Here is a 19,238-nt window from a genome sequence, read left to right on the forward strand (position 1 = left end):
GGCCACTGATGGCCACTTGTTATGTGCTAATGTGTTGTAGCTCACTGATAATTCTATCTTACAGAACAATATTTTACTCTCCTTGTACTATGTACTATTGTATGAAAGAAACTGACAGAAATCTAACTGCTGGCTTGGCTTCAGCTCACAAGGAAGTAGCTGCATTGCTGCATGCTGAAATTCTGGAGAAAAGCTATGACGTTGTGCAGGGGTATGAATATTCCATATAAACATGCTATATGCACGGTGATAAATCACATGTTGTGTTACCAGACTTGTAGCCAAAATGTTGGGGGTTGCTTATTCCCTCCTGTTCAATAAATATGACTTCTCATATAGGCAGCAAAACTATTAGTTTCTGCTAAATTTGAGGAGTTTTCAAATCATTTTCCAGTGAGAAAACAAATCTGCTGTCCTTACTAGAGAAATATTGATTGAAGTTGGAGCGTTTGGATTAAAAAAATATCAAAGACCAGACTTCAGGAACATTGTGGTGTGTTTTGTCTCTTTTGCTGCCACTCATTTCCATATGTGACATTATGGCTGCAGATACAAAAACTATTTCAGTTCATCCCGAACACCAGTTTAAAAGACATATACTATCAAGCCACCAAATTATTGAGAATATTAGTTATAACCCTCACGACAATGACTGAACTGAAAAGATGTAACTGCAGACAAGAATTTACCACCACTCAATCTCAATGCTACAGAGAACTCCTCACCTTTGATTCCCATTAAAAAGTAGACAGTATCACAATGGAAACAGAGGGCTCTGAACGGGGGATACCCAAATGAAATGGATCAGCCGTATATCAATAAAATAAAAGAGCATCACATGCCTCGCAGACATGCTCGAAGTATACCTGGAGGCAGGCCAAATTATTGCAACTGGGAACTACAGAAAGTACATACTACAGGACCAATTGGTAGAATCTGATCTCTGTCACCTATGCTCCACAACCATCGAGACAACATATCACCTCTGGATGCGGAATTAGTTCCCACAACCAATAGGCAACACATAGAGAGAAAATAGCCAAATATACTGATTTGTCAATGAAAATTAAAGCAATGTGAATAGCCTAGAAGGTTCTCATAGTGCCAATAACCATAGTGTGTGTACCGGGCGGTACACCTCCACGCCGCTTATTTAAAATTTGCGCCAGTTGAAACTCCTCTGCTGGAGGAAGTCTGAACTTTATCTACGGTATTAATTTTCAAGTTTCTCAGAAGATGTCACTACTTGGAAATTTTGGAGTTTTTGAACTGGGCCATTTTTGATGTATTTTTGTTTTACCTGTAGTAAGAAGTGTGAACTTTCTCTTCTAGAGGACACTACTGAAAAACTACAATGATGCACCCTAGTGCGAAGTGAAAGAACTGTTTTTTGGAGAAATTTTTATTTCAAAAGTTTGTTTCTTGTTAAATTTCTTTCTGTTATTGTTTAAGTTGGCTGTATACCCCTTTCTTTCCCCTTGTTTTGAATTTAGCCAATCCTGAATTTCTCGAATTAATTTTCCACCAATAATATGTTTTTTCCTCGTATTGTGTAGGGGTTTTCTTGGTGAACCAATAAAATCCTTGTGGGAGGGTGTTCTCATTCCTAAAACGCCTCGAACTTTCTGCGAGAGTATATAAACTGCTGATTTTCGGGTCTCAGTGCCACTTCAGTACCATCTTTCAGTGTGTAAAGTACATAGCAGGGGGCGGGAAGCGCCTCTTTCTTCGGGCAGCAGTTCAACAACCAGGTAATGGCCATTTAATAACTTCTTTTCTTGCTAGCTCAGCAGTTTAACTCTCGGGGCGGGTCCGAAGCGTTTCCACCATGTAACCTTTTCCTAAAATGTAACTACTCTTAGCATCTATTATCTTTTAAAGCTACATATTGGGATAGAGAGTGCTTAACCCTCTCGAGCTCCCACTCATATTGTTTTGAGGTGAACTTACTTCTCACAACCGATTCTTCCTTAATGTAAAGTAAATTGTTCTTTTCTAAAGTCACCTCTGTAGTATGGGATTAGCCCTTGCATTAGTGGCCTAGAGCCAGATTAGGTTTTAAAACAAATGCATTAGGAGTGCAGATCGCCTCCTCTCAAATTGTTATTTTAGAGGTCATGTAATTAACCTTTTTCTCACTTAATAGACCTCAGTAGGTTGGGTATTTTACCCCTGTGTATATGTCCTTAGAGGACAGCTTGAAGGTGGAATTAGGTGTGGCCTTTGACAGGCTTAAATTTTGAGAGCAAGTTGCTCTTTCTTGAAAATTTTGTTTTCTGCGCGCCTCAAGGAGGCCTTACTGTGTAATTTGGAGCAAGTGCTCCTGGGCATGAATGGGGTTTTCTGCCCCTCTGTTGAAACTTGTATTGGGGTAAAACTGGGCTAATTGCTCAAGAATTGTGAGGTTGGGGCTCGAAGCCCAAATCCTGTAAATATTGTAATTGTACCTTTATTGCCTTGCTACTCTGTACCTGTCTTTCGTGTTATTTCTGAATTTTGGAAAGAGAATATAACCTTGTTAAATTTTACATTAAATTTAATTTCGTAGTTTGAGACCCGTTCACACCCGCACCTTCTTTCACCTCTACCTACCACAAAAAAACGGTAACAGTGTGCAAGACCATATTCCAAAGACATTGCACAACAGCCTCAAAATTGTCAATCTGCATCCCCTCAACTAGACAGAACTTCAAAAAGCAGTCATATTAGGCACCCATCACACTAACCAGAAGTTTTTGGAGATGGAACATCTACTGCTTGACTCCACCATATGAATGATCAGTGGTTATTTGTACATAATTTGTTTGTAAATACATACATATAATTATATACAGTGCCTCTTCCTTTTATCTGGTACTGAAGAGATACTCAATACCGGTACTAATTGTAATATTGTAAAATATTAATTTTATTGATTTTACATTCCCCTAACTGCGTTTACATTCTTCTTCCCATTCCTTGTCTTGGCCATGTATAGGTAGCAGAGCCAGAGACCTAGATGTTAGGTCCCATTGAACAACAACAACAACAACAACAACAACAACAACAACAACAACAACAACAACAACAACAACAACAACAACAACAACAACAACAACAACAACAACAACAACAACAACAACAACAACAACAACAACAACAACAACAACAACAACAACAACAACAACAACAACAACAACGGTGTGGGTTACTATAGTCATGTCCTAGTTCGTGAACCATAGGCAGCGGCTGAGTGGCCTAGTAAGTGGTCCTGAGAGTTGGGATACCAGTTGCTATGGAATGGGAGTGGGCATCTTGGACATATTCTGAGTCTTGGCCCTCCTTATGCTCAGATGGCTAGGACAATACAATCCACCAGTGGTCCCTAACCCATTAGAGGAGAGATCCTCACTTGGACTATGTGTAAGTAGGGTAGCATACTGCTCCATGAATGTACCACGCTCAGAACATTTTCAGGAAGCCTTGGACCTATGGGAGTAACAGAGTCCCACTCCCATTTGACAGGCGAGGGACTCCTTGGAAACAGCTTGGTGAACAAAATGGAAATCGATGGGGAACTATCCAGTATTAATGGGGCTTATGGAAGGAAGAAAGTAGAACAGGCTGAGTCAGCAAAGAGGATGCATCTGAATGTGCTAGGAGTAAGTGATATTCGGGTAAGGGGAGATAACAAGGAAGAGATAGGAGATTATAAAGTGAACTTGACAGGTGTTAAAAGGGAAGGGCAGAGTGTGGAGTAGGGTGGTTTATGAGGAATACTATTGCATGCAACAAAGTTTCTGTTAGGCACATAAATGAGCGAATTATGTGGGTAGATTTGGTAGTTCGAGGAATTAGGACGAGAATTGTCTCAGTGTATTCATCATGTGAGGGTGCAGATGATGATAAGGTTGACAAGTTTTATGAAGAATTGAGTGACATCGTAGTCAGGGTCAACAGCAAGGATAGGATAGTGCTAATGGGCAATTTCAATGCGAGAGTTGGAAATAAAACTGAAGGATATGAAAGGGTAATTGGTAAATGTGGGGAAGATATGGAAGCTAATAGGAATGGCAAGCATTTGCTGGACTTCTGTGCTAGTATGGGTTTAGCAGTCATGAATATATTTTTCAAGCATAAGGCTATTCACTGCTACACATGGAAGGCTAGGGGTACCAGATCCCTAACAGACTATATCTTAACTGACTTCAAATTCAGGAAGTCTGTTAGGAATGAACAGGTTTTCTGGGGATTTTTCAATGATAAAAACCACTGTCTGATCTGTAGGGAACTAAGTATCTCTAGGCTTAGGATAGAAAAAGTGAAATCTGTCTGAAAACGAATAAGGGTAGAAAATCTTCAGAACAAGGAAATTGGATAGAAGTACATGGATAAGTTAGTGAGAAGTTTCAAACAGTGGAGAGTAAGCAGGTTCAGGATATATAAATAGAATGGGTGGCATACAGGGATGCTGTAGTAGAAACAGCAAGGTAATACCTAGGAACAACTGTGTGTAAAGATGGGAAAAAGCAAACATCTTGGTGGTAATGATGAAGTGAAAGCAGCTTGTAAACATAAAAAGAAGGCTTGTCAGAAATGTCTCCAAACAAGGGCCAATGTAGACATGGAATTGTATGTAGATAAAAGAAACAGAGCAAAACAAATAGTTGTTGAATCCAAAAAGAAGTCACAGTAAGATTTTGGTAACAACCTGGAAAGACTAGGTCAAGCAGCTAGGAAACCTTTCTCGACAGTAATAAATAATCTTAGGACGGTAGGGAAAAAGGGAATGAACAGTGTTTTGGGTAATTCAGGTGAACTCATAACAAATCCTAGGGAATCACTGGACAGGTGGAGGGAATAGTTTGAACATCTTCTCAACCTAAAAGGAAATCTTCCTGATGGTGTCATGAACAACCAAGCTCATGGGGAGAAGGAAAATGATGTTGATGAAAATACGCATGAGGAAGTGGAAAGCTTGCTTGAGAGGTTTTCATTCCCCGTCCGAAGGCGGGGCGGGCCTCCTAGATCGTGTCGCGATCTCTCGGGCCGGGAGAAGTGAAGAGAATGTCGGTGTGATAGACGAGTAAGATGGGTAATGGCGCGACGATGTGAGGAATAGGGCAGTTGTGAGACAGGATGCTTAGAAAAAGAGTGGAGTTATACAAGAGTGCCAGGGTGTAATTGATTGGAGAGGAGTGTTGCGGCGATCTGGTTTAGCGAAGTGCTGAAAAGTCTTAGGACAGCTTGTAATTGCAGTGGGAAGAAGGAACAAATGGAGAGAGGAGGTGGGCGAACAGAATATCCATATTGTGGAGACGGGGCTGGCCGGGTGCGACGTCGTGTGGGTCGAGGAGATGTTCGAGGAGGGGAGCGGGAAGGTTCAACTTTATGGCGATGGCTGCAGATGTAGACTCCATTGAGAAGAAGATGGCGGACGTCTGCTTCCGTAGGGAGTTGTAGCCGGACCAAGAATGTAGGGCCAGTGGGATTTCTGATTCGAAAAGCTCTGTGTGCTGGAATGCGTGCAGCATGGAGTTCTCGCAGTATGGTGGAGACAGAGATGGAAGGGTCGACACCTCGGATGACGCAGCTATACATTTCTGGAGAAGACTGAGGTGGCGCTGGTGGCGATGGTAGTCGTGCGTCGGCGATCTGAGCTGGTGGTGTGGCTGGTGCGTCTTGAAGTGGCTGACGTTGCAGATGAGGGGGGTGGTCCGGAGACAGAAGTAAAATGGAGGACATGATAGCAGTCGGATGAGAAGACGTAGTCGTGGTGAGAGGAGCAGAAAAATGGATGCGACTAGAGGTTGTACTGAGGGTGGTAGTGGTGGTGATCATTGTGGGAGGAAGGGAAAGATCGTAGATGGGGAGGCCAACTGCCAGTGCGGAGTCAGCCTATATGCTTTTTTGGGATCGGCACGAGCTGCGATTAAAGATGAAGAGCCACCCGGCTGAGCATAAATACAAGGATTTGCATAGATTGGAGATGCCCAATAACAGCGATGTAGATGAAAGACCTGAAGTGGAAAGGATTGTAAACAAACTCCATTGTCATAAATTAGACCTGAAATGGTGAAGTATAGTGGGAAGGCAGGGATGAAATGGCTTCATCGAGTAGTAAGATTAGCATGGAGTGTTGGTAAGGTACCTTCAGATTAGACAAAAGCAGTAATTGTATCTATCCATAAGCAAGGGAACTATTGAGGTAACTCATTGGGTAGTATTCCAGGCAGGGGCGTATTCTCCTTGAATGCAAGGCATTCATTGCATGCGTTATGATAACACAAAGAACTGTCTGATTTACGATTTTAGGTTGTTTCAGGTCAAATATTAACGATTTCATCTCTCAGAAGTTCAAAAGGTCCGCGCAACTGTACTAGTTCCATTGCTTGACTACGTGTGGTGCTGGTGTAGTCTCGCCGTCTACTCCACTCTCGGAAGAAAGAGACAGCAAATGGAGGAGTTAAGGATGTAAGGCATTCAATCTTAAAATTGCATTCAGTGGCAGACGTAGTTCTGAAACCCTCCGAACGATGTCGCTGCAATTGAAACTTGGTCAGAATTTGTTACCCCATACCCGTGCTACCCTCTGCCATCTGTTAGCAACTTGGAGAAAGTCGACATGTTTACAGCGAACGGGACACACAGATTACCCCCCAGCGAGAACCCAATGTGACGAAACTGACCAATGCTACTTGGGTGACTTACCTCCCGTGCTTGAGTTGTGGCTAACTAGTGAGTTAATTCATTGTGTGTTTTGCTGATTAGTGAGTTCATTCTGTGTGTGCTGTTCCTGTGCTATTCGTCGTTTTTGGTGTCTTATTATATTTTGCGCACATGTGGTATTAACGATGGATGAGTCTAAAACGGATATAATTGTAAATCAGTTTGAAAAGCCATTTACTGGCTGTTCGTTTGATGAAAAGATTCAAATAGTTAAAGCCGGGAGACCTCTACCTTCCCTCGTAAATTTATTCTTCTTAATCTGCTTACCCTCCAGGGTTGGCTTTTCCCTCGGACTCAGCGAGGGATCCCTCCTCTACCGCCTCAAGGGCAGTGTCCTGGAGCTTCAGACTGTGGGTTGGGGGATACAACTGGGGAGGATGACCAGTACCTCGCCCAGGCTGCCTCACCTGCTATGCTGAACAGGGGCCTTGTGGGGGATGGGAAGATTGGAAGGGATAGACAAGGAAGAGGGAAGGAGCGGCCGTGGCCTGAAGTTAGGTACCATCCCGGCATTTGCCTGGAGGAGAAGTGGAAAACCACTTCGAGGATGGCTGAGGTGGGAATTGAACCCACCTCTACTCAGTTGACCTCCCGAGGCTGAGTGGACCGCGTTCCAGCCCTCGTACCACTTTTTAAATTTCGTGGCAGAGCCGGGAAGTGAACCCGGGCCTCCGGGGGTGGGAGCTAATTACACTAACTACTACACCACAAAGGCGGACCCTCGTAAATTTAAAAACAGAAAACAAGAATTGTGTACGCACGTTCAATCCAGAAACTTACAGTAAAACTGTTTGGTTCGAGTTCACCTACATGTAATTAGGGTGAGTAGAATTGAAATTTACTTAATACATTGTGTTAATTGCATGGTTACTAGTTGCATGCCTCAGTGGAGATTCCAGGATACGCCACTGATTCCAGGGAAAGTATTCACTGGCATCTTGGAAGGGAGGGTGCGATCAGTCATTGAGAACAAGTTGGATGAAAACCAGTGTGGCCTCATACCACACAGGGGCTGTCCGTATCAGATTTTCAGTATGCACCAGGTAACTGATGAATGCTACAAGAGGAAGAGACAGTTGTATTTATGTTTCGTAGATCTAGAGAAAGCATATGACAGGGTACCAAGGGAAAAGATGTTTGCCATACTGGGAGACTATGCGATCAAAGGTAGATTATTAAAATCAATCAAAGGCATTTATGTTGACAATTAGGCTTCAGTGAGAATTGATGGTAGAATGAGTTCTTGCTTCAGGGTACTTACAGGGGTTAGACTAGGCTGTAATCTTTCACCTTTGCTGTTCGTAGTTTACATGGATCATCTGCTGAAAGGTATAAAATGGCAGGGAAGGATTCAGTATGGTAGAAATTTAGTAAGCAGTCTGGCCTATGCTGACAACTTGTTCTTATTGGCAGATTGTGCCAAAAACCTGCAGTCAAATATCTTGGAACTTGAAAATAGGTGCAATGAGTATGGTATGAAAATTAGCCTTTCGAGAACTAAATTGATGTCAGTAGGTAAGAAATTCCACAGAACTAAATGTCAGATTGGTGATACAAAACTGTAAGAGGTAGATAATTTCAAGTATTTAGGTTGTGTGTTCTCCCAGGATGGTAATATAGTAAGTGAGATTGAATCAAGGTGTAGTAAAGCTAATGCAGTGAGCTCGCTGTTGTGATCAACAGTGTTCTGTAAGAAGTGGTCTGTTTTCAGACCAATTTTGCTTTACTGGAGTAAAAGTTTCTAACGATTTAAAGATAAGAGGTATAGAACTAAATGAGGCCACAGCACACTAGCTGCAAATAGAGGATTGTGGCAATATTTAGTAAATTCACAGAGGCTTGCAGACTGAACGTTGAAAGGCATAACGCTCTATAATGATAATAATAATAATAATGATAATAATAATAATAATAATAATAATAATAATAATAATAATAATAATAATAATAATCACCATCATCATCATCATCACTGTCTCTTGTTGAGGTAGCTCTCTAATAATAATCATCATCATAATAATAATCACCACCATCACTGTCGTCATCATCATCACCATCTTTTGTTGAGGTAGCTCTACTTCAGGGTGTGGCAACCCTGTTGATGTGAATGCCAGAACACACCAACATGATGTGTAGCATCTGTTATGGGTCTCTCTTCAGGGTTACAAGTGAAGAAGTGGTGAAAGAAGAATTTGTAAGCTACAAAAAAGTTAAAGATGTGGCACATGAAATTCTAGGTGTAAGGCTCATTTCTAAAAATAATAGGCAACTTGATATATTTGGAGTGTACAGATCGGGAAAGGGTAGCACTGACGCGGATTCGGAATTATTTGATAGGATAGTCACCTATGTGGGAAACGACGTGGAAAGAAATGTGATTGTAGCGGGAGATCTGAATTTGCCAGATGTAAATTGAGAAAGAAATGCGAATGACAGGAAGCATGACCAACAAATGGCAAATAAGTTAATATGGGAAGGACAGCTGATTCAGAAAGTGATGGAACCAACCAGAGGGAAAAATATCCTGGATGTCGTGCTGATAAAACCAGATGAGCTCTATAGGGAAACTGAAGTAACAGATGGTATTAGTGATCATGAAGCTATTTTTGTGGTAGTTCAAAATAAATGTGATAGAAAGGAAGGTCTTAAAAGTAGGACTGTTAGGCAGTACCATATGGCTGATAAAGCAGGCATGAGGCAGTTTCTAAAAAGTAACTATGGTCGGTGGAAAACGGTAAATAAAAATGTAAACAGACTCTGGGATGGGTTTAAAGAAATTGTTGAGGAATGCGAAAACAGGTTTGTACCATTAAGGGTGGTAAGGAATGGTAAAGACCCACCTTATTATAATAGAGAAATAAAGAGACTAAGAAGGAGGTGCAGACTGGAAAGAAATAGAGTTAGAAATGGCTGTGGAAGTAAGGAGAAATTGAAGGAACTTAGTAGAAAATTGAATCATGCAAAGAAGGCAGCTAAGGATAGCATGATGGCAAGCATAATTGGCAGTCATACAACTTTTAGTGAAAAATGGAAGGGTATGTATACGTATTTTAAGGCAGAAACAGGTTCCAAGAAGGACATTCCAGGAATAATTAATGAACAAGGGGAGTGTGTATGTGAGGATCTTCAAAAGGCAGAAGTATTCAGTCAGCAGTATGTAAAGATTGTTGGTTACAAGGATAATGTCGAGATAGAGGAGGAGACTAAGGCCAAAGAAGTAATAAAATTTACATATGATAACAATGACATTTACAATAAGATACAAAAGTTGAAAACTAGAAAAGCGGCTGGAATTGATCAGATTTCTGGGGATATACTAAAGACAATGGGTTGGGATATAGTACCATATCTGAAGTACTTATTTGATTATTGTTTGGTCGGAGGAGCTATACCAGATGAATGGAGAGTTGCTATAGTAGCCCCTGTGTATAAAGGAAAGGGTGATAGACATAAAGCTGAAAATTACAGGCCAGTAAGTTTGACATGCATTGTATGTAAGCTTTGGGAAGGCATTCTTTCTGATTATATTAGACATGTTTGTGAAATTAATAACTGGTTCGATAGAAGGCAATTCAGTTTTAGAAAAGGTTATTCCACTGAAGCTCAACTTGTAGGATTCCAGCAAGATATAGCAGATATCTTGGATTCTGGAGGTCAAATGGACTGTATCGCGATTGACCTGTCTAAAGCATTTGATAGGGTGGATCATGGGAGACTACTGGCAAAAATGAGTGAAATTGGACTAGACAAAAGAGTGACTGAATGGGTTGCTATATTTCTAGAAAATAGATCTCAGAGAGTTAGAGTAGGTGAAGCTTTGTCTGACCCTGTAATCATTGAGAGGGGAGTTCCTCAGGGCAGTGTTATCGGACCTTTATGTTTCTTTATATATATAAATGATATGAGTAAAGGAGTGGAATCGGAGGTAAGGCTTTTTGCGGATGATGTTATTCTCTATAGAGTGATAAATAAGTTACAAGATTGTAAGCAACTGCAACGTGACCTCGAAAATGTTGTGAGATGGACAGCAGGCAATGGTATGTTGATAAACGGGGTTAAATGTCAGGTTGTGAGTTTCACAAATAGGAAAAGTCCTCTCAATTTTAATTACTGCGTTGATGGGGTGAAAGTTCCTTTTGGGGATCATTGTAAGTATCTAGGTGTTAATATAAGGAAAGATCTTCATTGGGGTAATAACACAAATGGGATTGTAAATAAAGGGTACAGATCTCTGCACATGGTTATGAGGGTGTTTAGGGGTTGTAGTAAGGATGTAAAGGAGAGTGCATATAAGTCTCTGGTAAGACCCCAACTAGAGTATGGTTCCAGTGTATGGGACCCTCACCAGGATTACCTGATTCAAGAACTGGAAAAAATCCAAAGAAAAGCAGCTCGATTTGTTCTGAGTGATTTCCGACAAAAGAGTAGCGTTACAAAAATGTTGCAATGTTTGGGTTGGGAAGAATTGAGAGAAAGAAGAAGAGCTGCTCAACTAAGTGGTATATTCCAAGCTGTCAGCGGACAGATGGCGTGGAGTGATATTAGTAGACGAATAAGTTTGAATGGCGTTTATAAAAGTAGGAAAGATCACAACATGAAGATAAAGTTGGAATTCAAGAGGACAAACTGGGGCAAATATTCATTTATAGGAAGGGGAGTTAGGGATTGGAATAACTTACCAAGGGAGATGTTCAATAAATTTCCAATTTCTTTGAAATCATTTAGGAAAAGGCTAGGAAAACAACAGATAGGGAATCTGCCACCTGGGCAACTGCCCTAAATGCAGATCAGTATTGATTGATTGATTGACCTCAATGGCACCTGCGATGCAGTAGGTGGGCTTGTATATGGCATAGGTGACACAAAAGGCAAATCTGCAACATCTGTTCTCTGTTGGGACAGTTGTAAAAGGTGTTGGTTCTCATGTTAGGAGTGGCCTGAATAAAACCTGTGGGTCTTAATACCTCAGTTATAACCATGCTATTGGCAGTAAGGTAGCCCAAAACAATACTTTAACTTATGAAGTCAAAGATGTGTTTAGAATAAATAGGTAGGTAACTGAAATTTCATGATATGATTATTTAGACTTACACATTATACTGCTATCCATTAATTCTCATCATCATCCAACTTTTTTTAGGATACTCTTATGAATACATATGCACGCAGTAACTCACCATTTATCAAATTTTACAGTACATATGAGATATCAGTCTTAACTGAGTGTTCTTAATCAACTATTTCTTGATAAATTTCTTGTTCTCTGTTGAACAAAAGCTAGTTTTACAGGATTAGCATCTCTGCCTTTCATGGTAGAATTTGACACATTTAAGGATTTAAATTCTGGTTTGACAGTTGGAATGGGTTTAGTTGATCTTTTAAGGGCTGTTTGATATGAGTCGCAGTGCGCTCTAACACAAAATCCAAACAGTAGGCCCGAAATTGGACACATTGATTACATGACATTCCCATGTCTCTTTCAATTTAGATGATTGTGATTAGTAGGGCTTGGATGATTAAGACCTAAAAAATGTCCAAATAAGCAAACAAACATGACCTTAGAAATGACAAAATATGACTCAAAAATAAATATGATACAAAAATTGCCAATCTAAGGACTCTAGAGAAAATAAAGGCAAGATTCCTAAAGCAAATATTATGTGTACCTTTCAATATGCAATCAAGATTAGTGTACAAGCTCTGTAAAGAAGATTTCACATTCTGCTGCCATTTCCTAGGCAGAGTGCTGAACTACTTGAAGAAACGAGGATAAAGTGGGATGATATGTGGCTTGAATTTTATGCCACAGGTGCTATGATAGAGCAAAATGGACTAAAGCAAACTATGAACTATGCCGTGTTGTACCATACCCAGGGGCAGTAACCCTCTAGGACGATGCCTCCATTCCTGTATAAACATCCGACTAACTCAGGGTTGGGCAGAGTGGGTTGGTTGTCATTGGGCCAGGCTAAAAGTCGAAGTTCCTCACTTAATAATAAGTAAGTGACAGGAAAATGGAGGTATAACTCGAATGAGAAACAATAATATGGGGTAGGATGAGTTTATTCACAAATATCCTCAAATTATACTAATAGAAAATCAAGTAAATCAAATAATGAAAATGACATTAACAAAATCTGCAAATTAAAGAAAGAACTGGACATTAAAAATGTTAATTAATCAAAGAATTAAATGTCAAATGAAGTATCAAGCACAATACTGAATACTTGTGAATTTTTAGAAATAATCTTCTTCTGATTGTCTATTGTTCATTTGATATAACAGTATGCGTATACGCATATACTGATATGTATTCATTTCGGATGGAGTAACACACTTTAAAGTATCACATTGATACGGGTTGTTAATTTTTCTGAGTCGTCGCAAGATTAAACGTTAAAAGAAAAATTTAATATAAAAGAAAATTATGATAAAAGGAAAATTAAGACGCAATGGAACATGATATGAATTATGAAAAATACTAGTGGCATTTCCCTACGCTATATTTACAATGAACAAAAATAAGCAAAGTATCACACCTATTTACATCGGATAAAGAAAAGGAAGTCTTACATACTATACTGACTCGACGTGAATCGCGGTTCACCAAAAGGATCTAGTGAGAACTAGATTGACCATCAGTATTACTCAGCACTAGGGCTGTTCCCCATTAAACAACAAGACAACATATCCAAACAACATGAAATATCATAAAACACCATCCTGTAAGAGAAAACCATATTATTATCCATCACTAATCATGTGGAAAGCAATGGGCAACATTGCCTTCTTCTGCTGCATTTGCGCACTCAAAAGCGCGATCATCCGTCATGTATATTCTGCTATGCTGTGAGCTGAAAGGAAATGTTGGAACTCAACACTGTACTAAGGCTTGGTTTCTGTCCGCCAAGATTGTATCACGGAAATACCATCTCATTCACGCTGTCTATGTAAACATGGCCAATAAATAAGCTTGCGATGCGATATCATCCTTCTTCGGCTACACGGAAACTCACGTACAATCGTACTCCTTCCTAGCATGCTTTGACAGTTTATTACACACATCAGACTCATAGGTCTGGAATCAATTCCGTCAATTCTGATAATTAATATTCTCTCAGAAGACAATAGCAGGTACATATTCACTGTACATCATTCTTTCACTTCATCAGGCATGCAATTGGCCTGCATAATCACTTTATAACTCCGCATGCATTAAAACCTCTCATATCTCTTACAATTCTCATCAGCCTTTTACATTATGAGGCCAGGTTCGATTCTCATACAAATCATTGGGCAAAACAGTTTCCAACCTAAATTAGAAAATCCTATTCTTTCAACGTTGTTATGCAGCTCCTTATGGGTCAGCTTCTGAAATACCATGCGTCATGCAGTTTAACTGTTACTAACTTTCTAAATGACCAAAATTAAATTGAACTTACTCTCAACGTAGCAAGTGTTTAACTTGGAAATTGGAGGAACTTGTCAATCTAATCCTCCTAGCACTAATATACAATGAAAAATAGGAATAATACTAAGCTAAATTATCATGCATAAATTAACAACAAATAATCCTAACAACTCCCTCACTATCCCATCTAACTAGTCGTAAATAAAAATAAAAATATAGAGATCATGCATCTCTCTCTTATCCGTATCTACAACAATACAAAGGTGAAATAAACACATGCCGTCAGGCTTACTTTACGTTAAAGAAAATCCCTACACTAAACTTCACTAGTATTTTAACATAACCCATATAACATTCCATAATTAAAACATGCGCCTTATCTTGGACGACTCTCGGGACACATGGCAGCGGCTCACATCCCTGCTGCGTTAGATGGTTACTCCATGTTGATCACTGCTTTAACACATAGAAACACTCTTCCTTCTTCCATGGACGATGTCATCTTCTTGCTGAAAGTTATTGAACACTGCAACACAGAAGGCTTTGGATGAATATCTCTTCACCGCTCAATTCTGCACGTGCCAAACAAACCCTTTGTTGGCTATAAACTAAGCCAACACACTGACACACAAATACAGTTGAAATTTAACACTTTAGGGTTTATCTACACAGTTATTGAGAGCGGCTCGCGGTACGGATAGAGAGTTCCTCGTGAAACGCGACCGACATGAAAGTATGAAACAACAGAGCGTCTCTTCTCCACTTCCAGTCTGCGGCTAATTATTACCGTCTATTTATCGGTAGTGAACTTTGCGCTATAATATGATCTGCAATTTACTCTGCACCAGTTAATTTATTTAACTGTACGACCGAAAAACACTGTTTATCGGTCTTAAAAACCATCCACTGTTATTGATATATTCACGTGGCAACTTTCACGTACAATTCTCGGATCACTACCAAAGAACGTTCACATCACGTCAGCTTCTGCGATCAGAGTGATGCTCTCCACAGCTTGAGGTGCTAAGGAAGCGTGGCTAATGCCGTTGTAGCTATGGGATTCCCGCATGTCTAGACAAACCACCAATCAGAGTGCTTGCCATTCATAATGACACAATATTAATTATAACATACCAATAAAACACAGTTCAAATAATATCAAATCTCTTCCTATTATTTTTATATCATACTCCTGATTATATTTCACTTGTAGACCTGTGGAAATCCGTCAAATAACAGAACTGATTTCAAGCACTTGTCCATGTTGGTCAACCTGGGATTATGACTTTGCGCAATGTAGACTCCATATTTGCCACATCCATGCGTTCTCATTGGCTGAATATTTCTCTTGGCCAACATCCTTTACACGTGCCGAGATGTACCAACTCCTAGTGACGCTAAGCCTTTCTCACGGTCCCGAGGAAGTATCGCGCAATATCCAGCGACTTGATGTCTCCATGGACTTCCGGTCTCAGCTATCCTGCGGTTCATTACTTTTACCATATATGACTAAAATTTATATCAATAAAATTATGTATTATGTCAAATAATAATCTGAGTATCTCTTATGGGCCGGCAGGATAAGGCTCAGTGTAGTCATAAGGACGGCAGTCTGTGGATTCCAAATTATGTACGACACAATGATTTCACAAAGTGAATGACAACTGTGTAAGGAAAAGTGTGTTTGGTATCACAATTTGAAGTGCAAAAAAGGAATGAAAACACTTGAGAACAGTTGATGATGATGATGCTTGTTGTTAAAAGGGGCCATCTATAGATCATCAGCACAATGAGAACAGTCGAAACCTGTAAATTAATCTGCTTGCACATTTGTGTCCTTTCCTTTCATTATTATGAACATTGACTATATATGGCCATTTTAAAAAGAAATTTTGTGACTCAAAATTGGTTATTCTAAATTATTATTATTAATTTGTTGAGCCGATATACAAACACATGACTCAGGCTGAACCCCCACATTTTATTTTACTGACACATCTTTGTTATAATCTGTATGATTATTGTTTCACTGTATCCATCTGTGGCTTCTTCTTCTTCTTTCAGTAAATCTGTCTTTAGACAGGTATCAATTGGATGTCTTTATTGGCATCTGCTCTAGGGAAAATTTTAGACATCTTGATGTTGTTTTTGAATCTATGATTGGTTATAATGTAATATATCTGGTGCCTAGTTTTATCACCAGGGTTTTTCCATGTATACAGTCTTCGTTTATGGTTCCTGAACCATGTTTTGGCAATGCAAAGGTCAAAGCTATCACAAAAACTTATCAGATTATCTCCTCTTTCATTCTGTTGTCCTACTTCATAATCTTGAACAACATTTCCATGCCTACATTTCCCCACCACGCTGTTACAATCTCCTATCATCACCGTTCTTATTTGACCTTTTCCATTTTCCTCAAACACCTCTTCTATCTGTTATATATATCTTGTCTACCTCGTCCTCATCTGCTTCCGATGTAGGCATGTACACTTGAATAAATTAGGTATCCACAGGGTCACTTGATAACTTTATTGCCATCACCCTGTCACTTTTAGGTATTATCTTGATTATGTTCTTATCCAGAGTCTTCTTGTACAATAAGCCTATTCCTCCTTCTTTGCAGTCTCCTCCTTTATAAATGATCATACACTCTCTAGAAACCAATTCTCCTTCTCCTTCCCATCTTACTTCACATAGTTCTAAAATGCTGATATTATATCTCTCCATTTCCTTCTATACATTTTCTAATTTACCTTTCTCGCTCATTGTTCTCACATTCCAAGTTCCTATCCTCAGTCCAGAAATTTCAATCTTCATCTTATTTAATCTCTCAGTACACTTCTTTCCTGATTTAGTGCCCACCCGGAGATCCGAATATGAGCATATTACTCCGGAATATTTCTTCTTAGGAACAACCATTCCATGAAGGGTAGGGTTTGTCCAGTGAGACGAGGGATACCACAAGAGTCTTTAACGCGGTGGTTTCCCCTTGCCTTCCGCATCCTATGCCATTGATCTCCAGTAGGTTCTTCCGTCTTTAGAAGTGGTTTCACATTTCAAGGGCATAAGGGTGTCCTAGATCTCCACCTGCTCATCCACACTCCAAAGGAGCTGTAGGCACTTCGTGTAGGAGGACCACTTATACCGGTGGTCATTCAGATTCTGGTGGCTTGTACTCATATTCATCCCCAAGTACAGAGCTACCTCTTCCATCATCTCCACTGTACCAAAGTTCACCTTCTCTGCCTTTGATGCCGTTGAGGTCTTCACTAGTAACCCTGAGCTGAGACCCCTACCAGATACTACACTGCAGGAGTGCCACTCACTGGGCAGAGCTGCCTCCAAAGAGGGTCTCTACCTGTTACCCATAGCTGTGGCTTACTTCTATAATGTATATGGTTAGTCTAATATAAACCATGCTGATATTACTACTTTCTGAAACACTGTACCTTTTCAACTGGTTATGGGCAGTGGTGGCGACTGCCCCCTCCCCCCATACTTTGTGGAGAAGACATTACATTTTTATTCCATTTTAGCTGCCTGAATCTAGGAATTATAGGAATTATTTTAAAAAAAAAAGCAATCTATACAAGCCTTGTTGTCTGATCAGTTAATTTGTTCCTTTATTTAATTTAATTATTGACAAACCTGGGGACTTTTTCTTGTCTATAAATATTTTTGCTCCCCCACTTTTAATTCCCAATTGCCACTACTGATTATGGGTGCAGAATGCATGTTTGGAAAGTAATTAAATGTGTGGTGATAAAATACATTGAAAATAGATGTGTGGAAATATTGAGTCACGCACAGTTGATGAGGTTGAGGTCAACATTAAACAGAATATCTTCTACATTATGCACCAAAATATACAGTACTGGAAATTATGTTAGTTTTATTGTCATTATCTTACTTATCGAGATGATAGTGTAAAAGTTCAAAATATGCTCAATTGCACTGTAGGCAGTGTTCATAAAGATCACGCAGATTTTCCAGCATATTCTGGAACATAGGTTGCTGCAGAGTCCCGAAGAACGAGACAATCTTCTGATGTAATGCAGGCACAGTTTTTGGTGCATCTGGACAATTGACAATTTACTCCTTTAACATTCCCTACACGTAAGCATCTGGTGGTGTGAGATCGGGGGACTATGATGGGTAGGAGAACTCAGCCCCACGGGAAATTACTCGTCCTGGAAAGGTTTCCTGCAGCATAGCTATAGTCTGTCGAGCGGTGTGGCAGGTCGCTCCGTCTTGTTGGAACCACTGTCTATTCATCTGCATGTACCTGACACGACAAAACCTTCTTGGATCTTGAATAAATGGCCTGATCACCATGTTCCTATAGTGTTCCTGGTTAACAGTAAGAGGTGCACCATCACAATTCTCTATGAAATACGGACCTAGCACACCGTTTCCTGACACTGTACACCAAATCGTCACATGCACACTATGTAGCAGTTTCTGGACTATAGTGTCTGGCCTCTCGAAACCAAGAAAGTGAGTTGTTTGGTGATTGATAAAACCATCCAAGTGAATGTGACTTTTGTTGGAGAACCACACATTGAACAAGAAATCTGGATCCTCGTACATCATGGCCAAAAATTGTGCACAATATTCCACTCTGACATGCCTATCATGTTCTGTCAATTGCTGCCCAACCTGTATACAGTACGGAAATCCACCTATGTCTTTAAACAATCGTCGAAGTGACGTAGGGCTGATGTTTAATTTCAGGGCTGTTCGCCGAAGACTTTGCTTTGGAGACTGCAACACCTGATTAAGGACACGTCCATGATTTTCATTTGTGGACACAGTTACTATCCGTACGACGAAATTTTTTAACAATAGATAGGATAACTGTGTTGCTAGGTGCTGGCTTATTGAAGTGTTCACGATATTGTTCTGCCACTAACTTTAAAATTGATTATTTTCACCATGTTGGTCCATATTGACTTATATTCAAGGCAGGAAAGTGTTCTATAGAGATGTGACTAACTTTAAACTCGGCCCACCTTGATAACCGTTCCTGTACGAGCGAAAATAATACTCAACAATAAAGACTTTTTTCTCCATCGCGAGGCCCTTTGTCACTTCCAATCACAGAGCACAACGTTCT

General features: G+C 40.0%; 1 protein-coding gene across 1 annotated transcript in view; it reads right to left on the minus strand.

The window, feature by feature from the left end:
* Positions 1-12,764: 12,764 nt before the first annotated feature.
* LOC136866092 (macrophage colony-stimulating factor 1 receptor) overlaps positions 12,765-19,238 on the minus strand; it is a 67,883-nt gene continuing 61,409 nt past the window's right edge. Inside the window, exon 4 of the mRNA XM_067142755.2 lies at positions 12,765-14,645. Within this exon, the coding sequence (XP_066998856.1) occupies positions 14,578-14,645 (68 nt within the window). The 3' untranslated portion in view covers positions 12,765-14,577. The remainder of the gene's footprint in view (positions 14,646-19,238) is intronic.

The sequence above is a fragment of the Anabrus simplex genome, chromosome 3 (assembly GCF_040414725.1).
Source record: "Anabrus simplex isolate iqAnaSimp1 chromosome 3, ASM4041472v1, whole genome shotgun sequence".
NCBI classification, from domain to species: domain Eukaryota; kingdom Metazoa; phylum Arthropoda; class Insecta; order Orthoptera; family Tettigoniidae; genus Anabrus; species Anabrus simplex.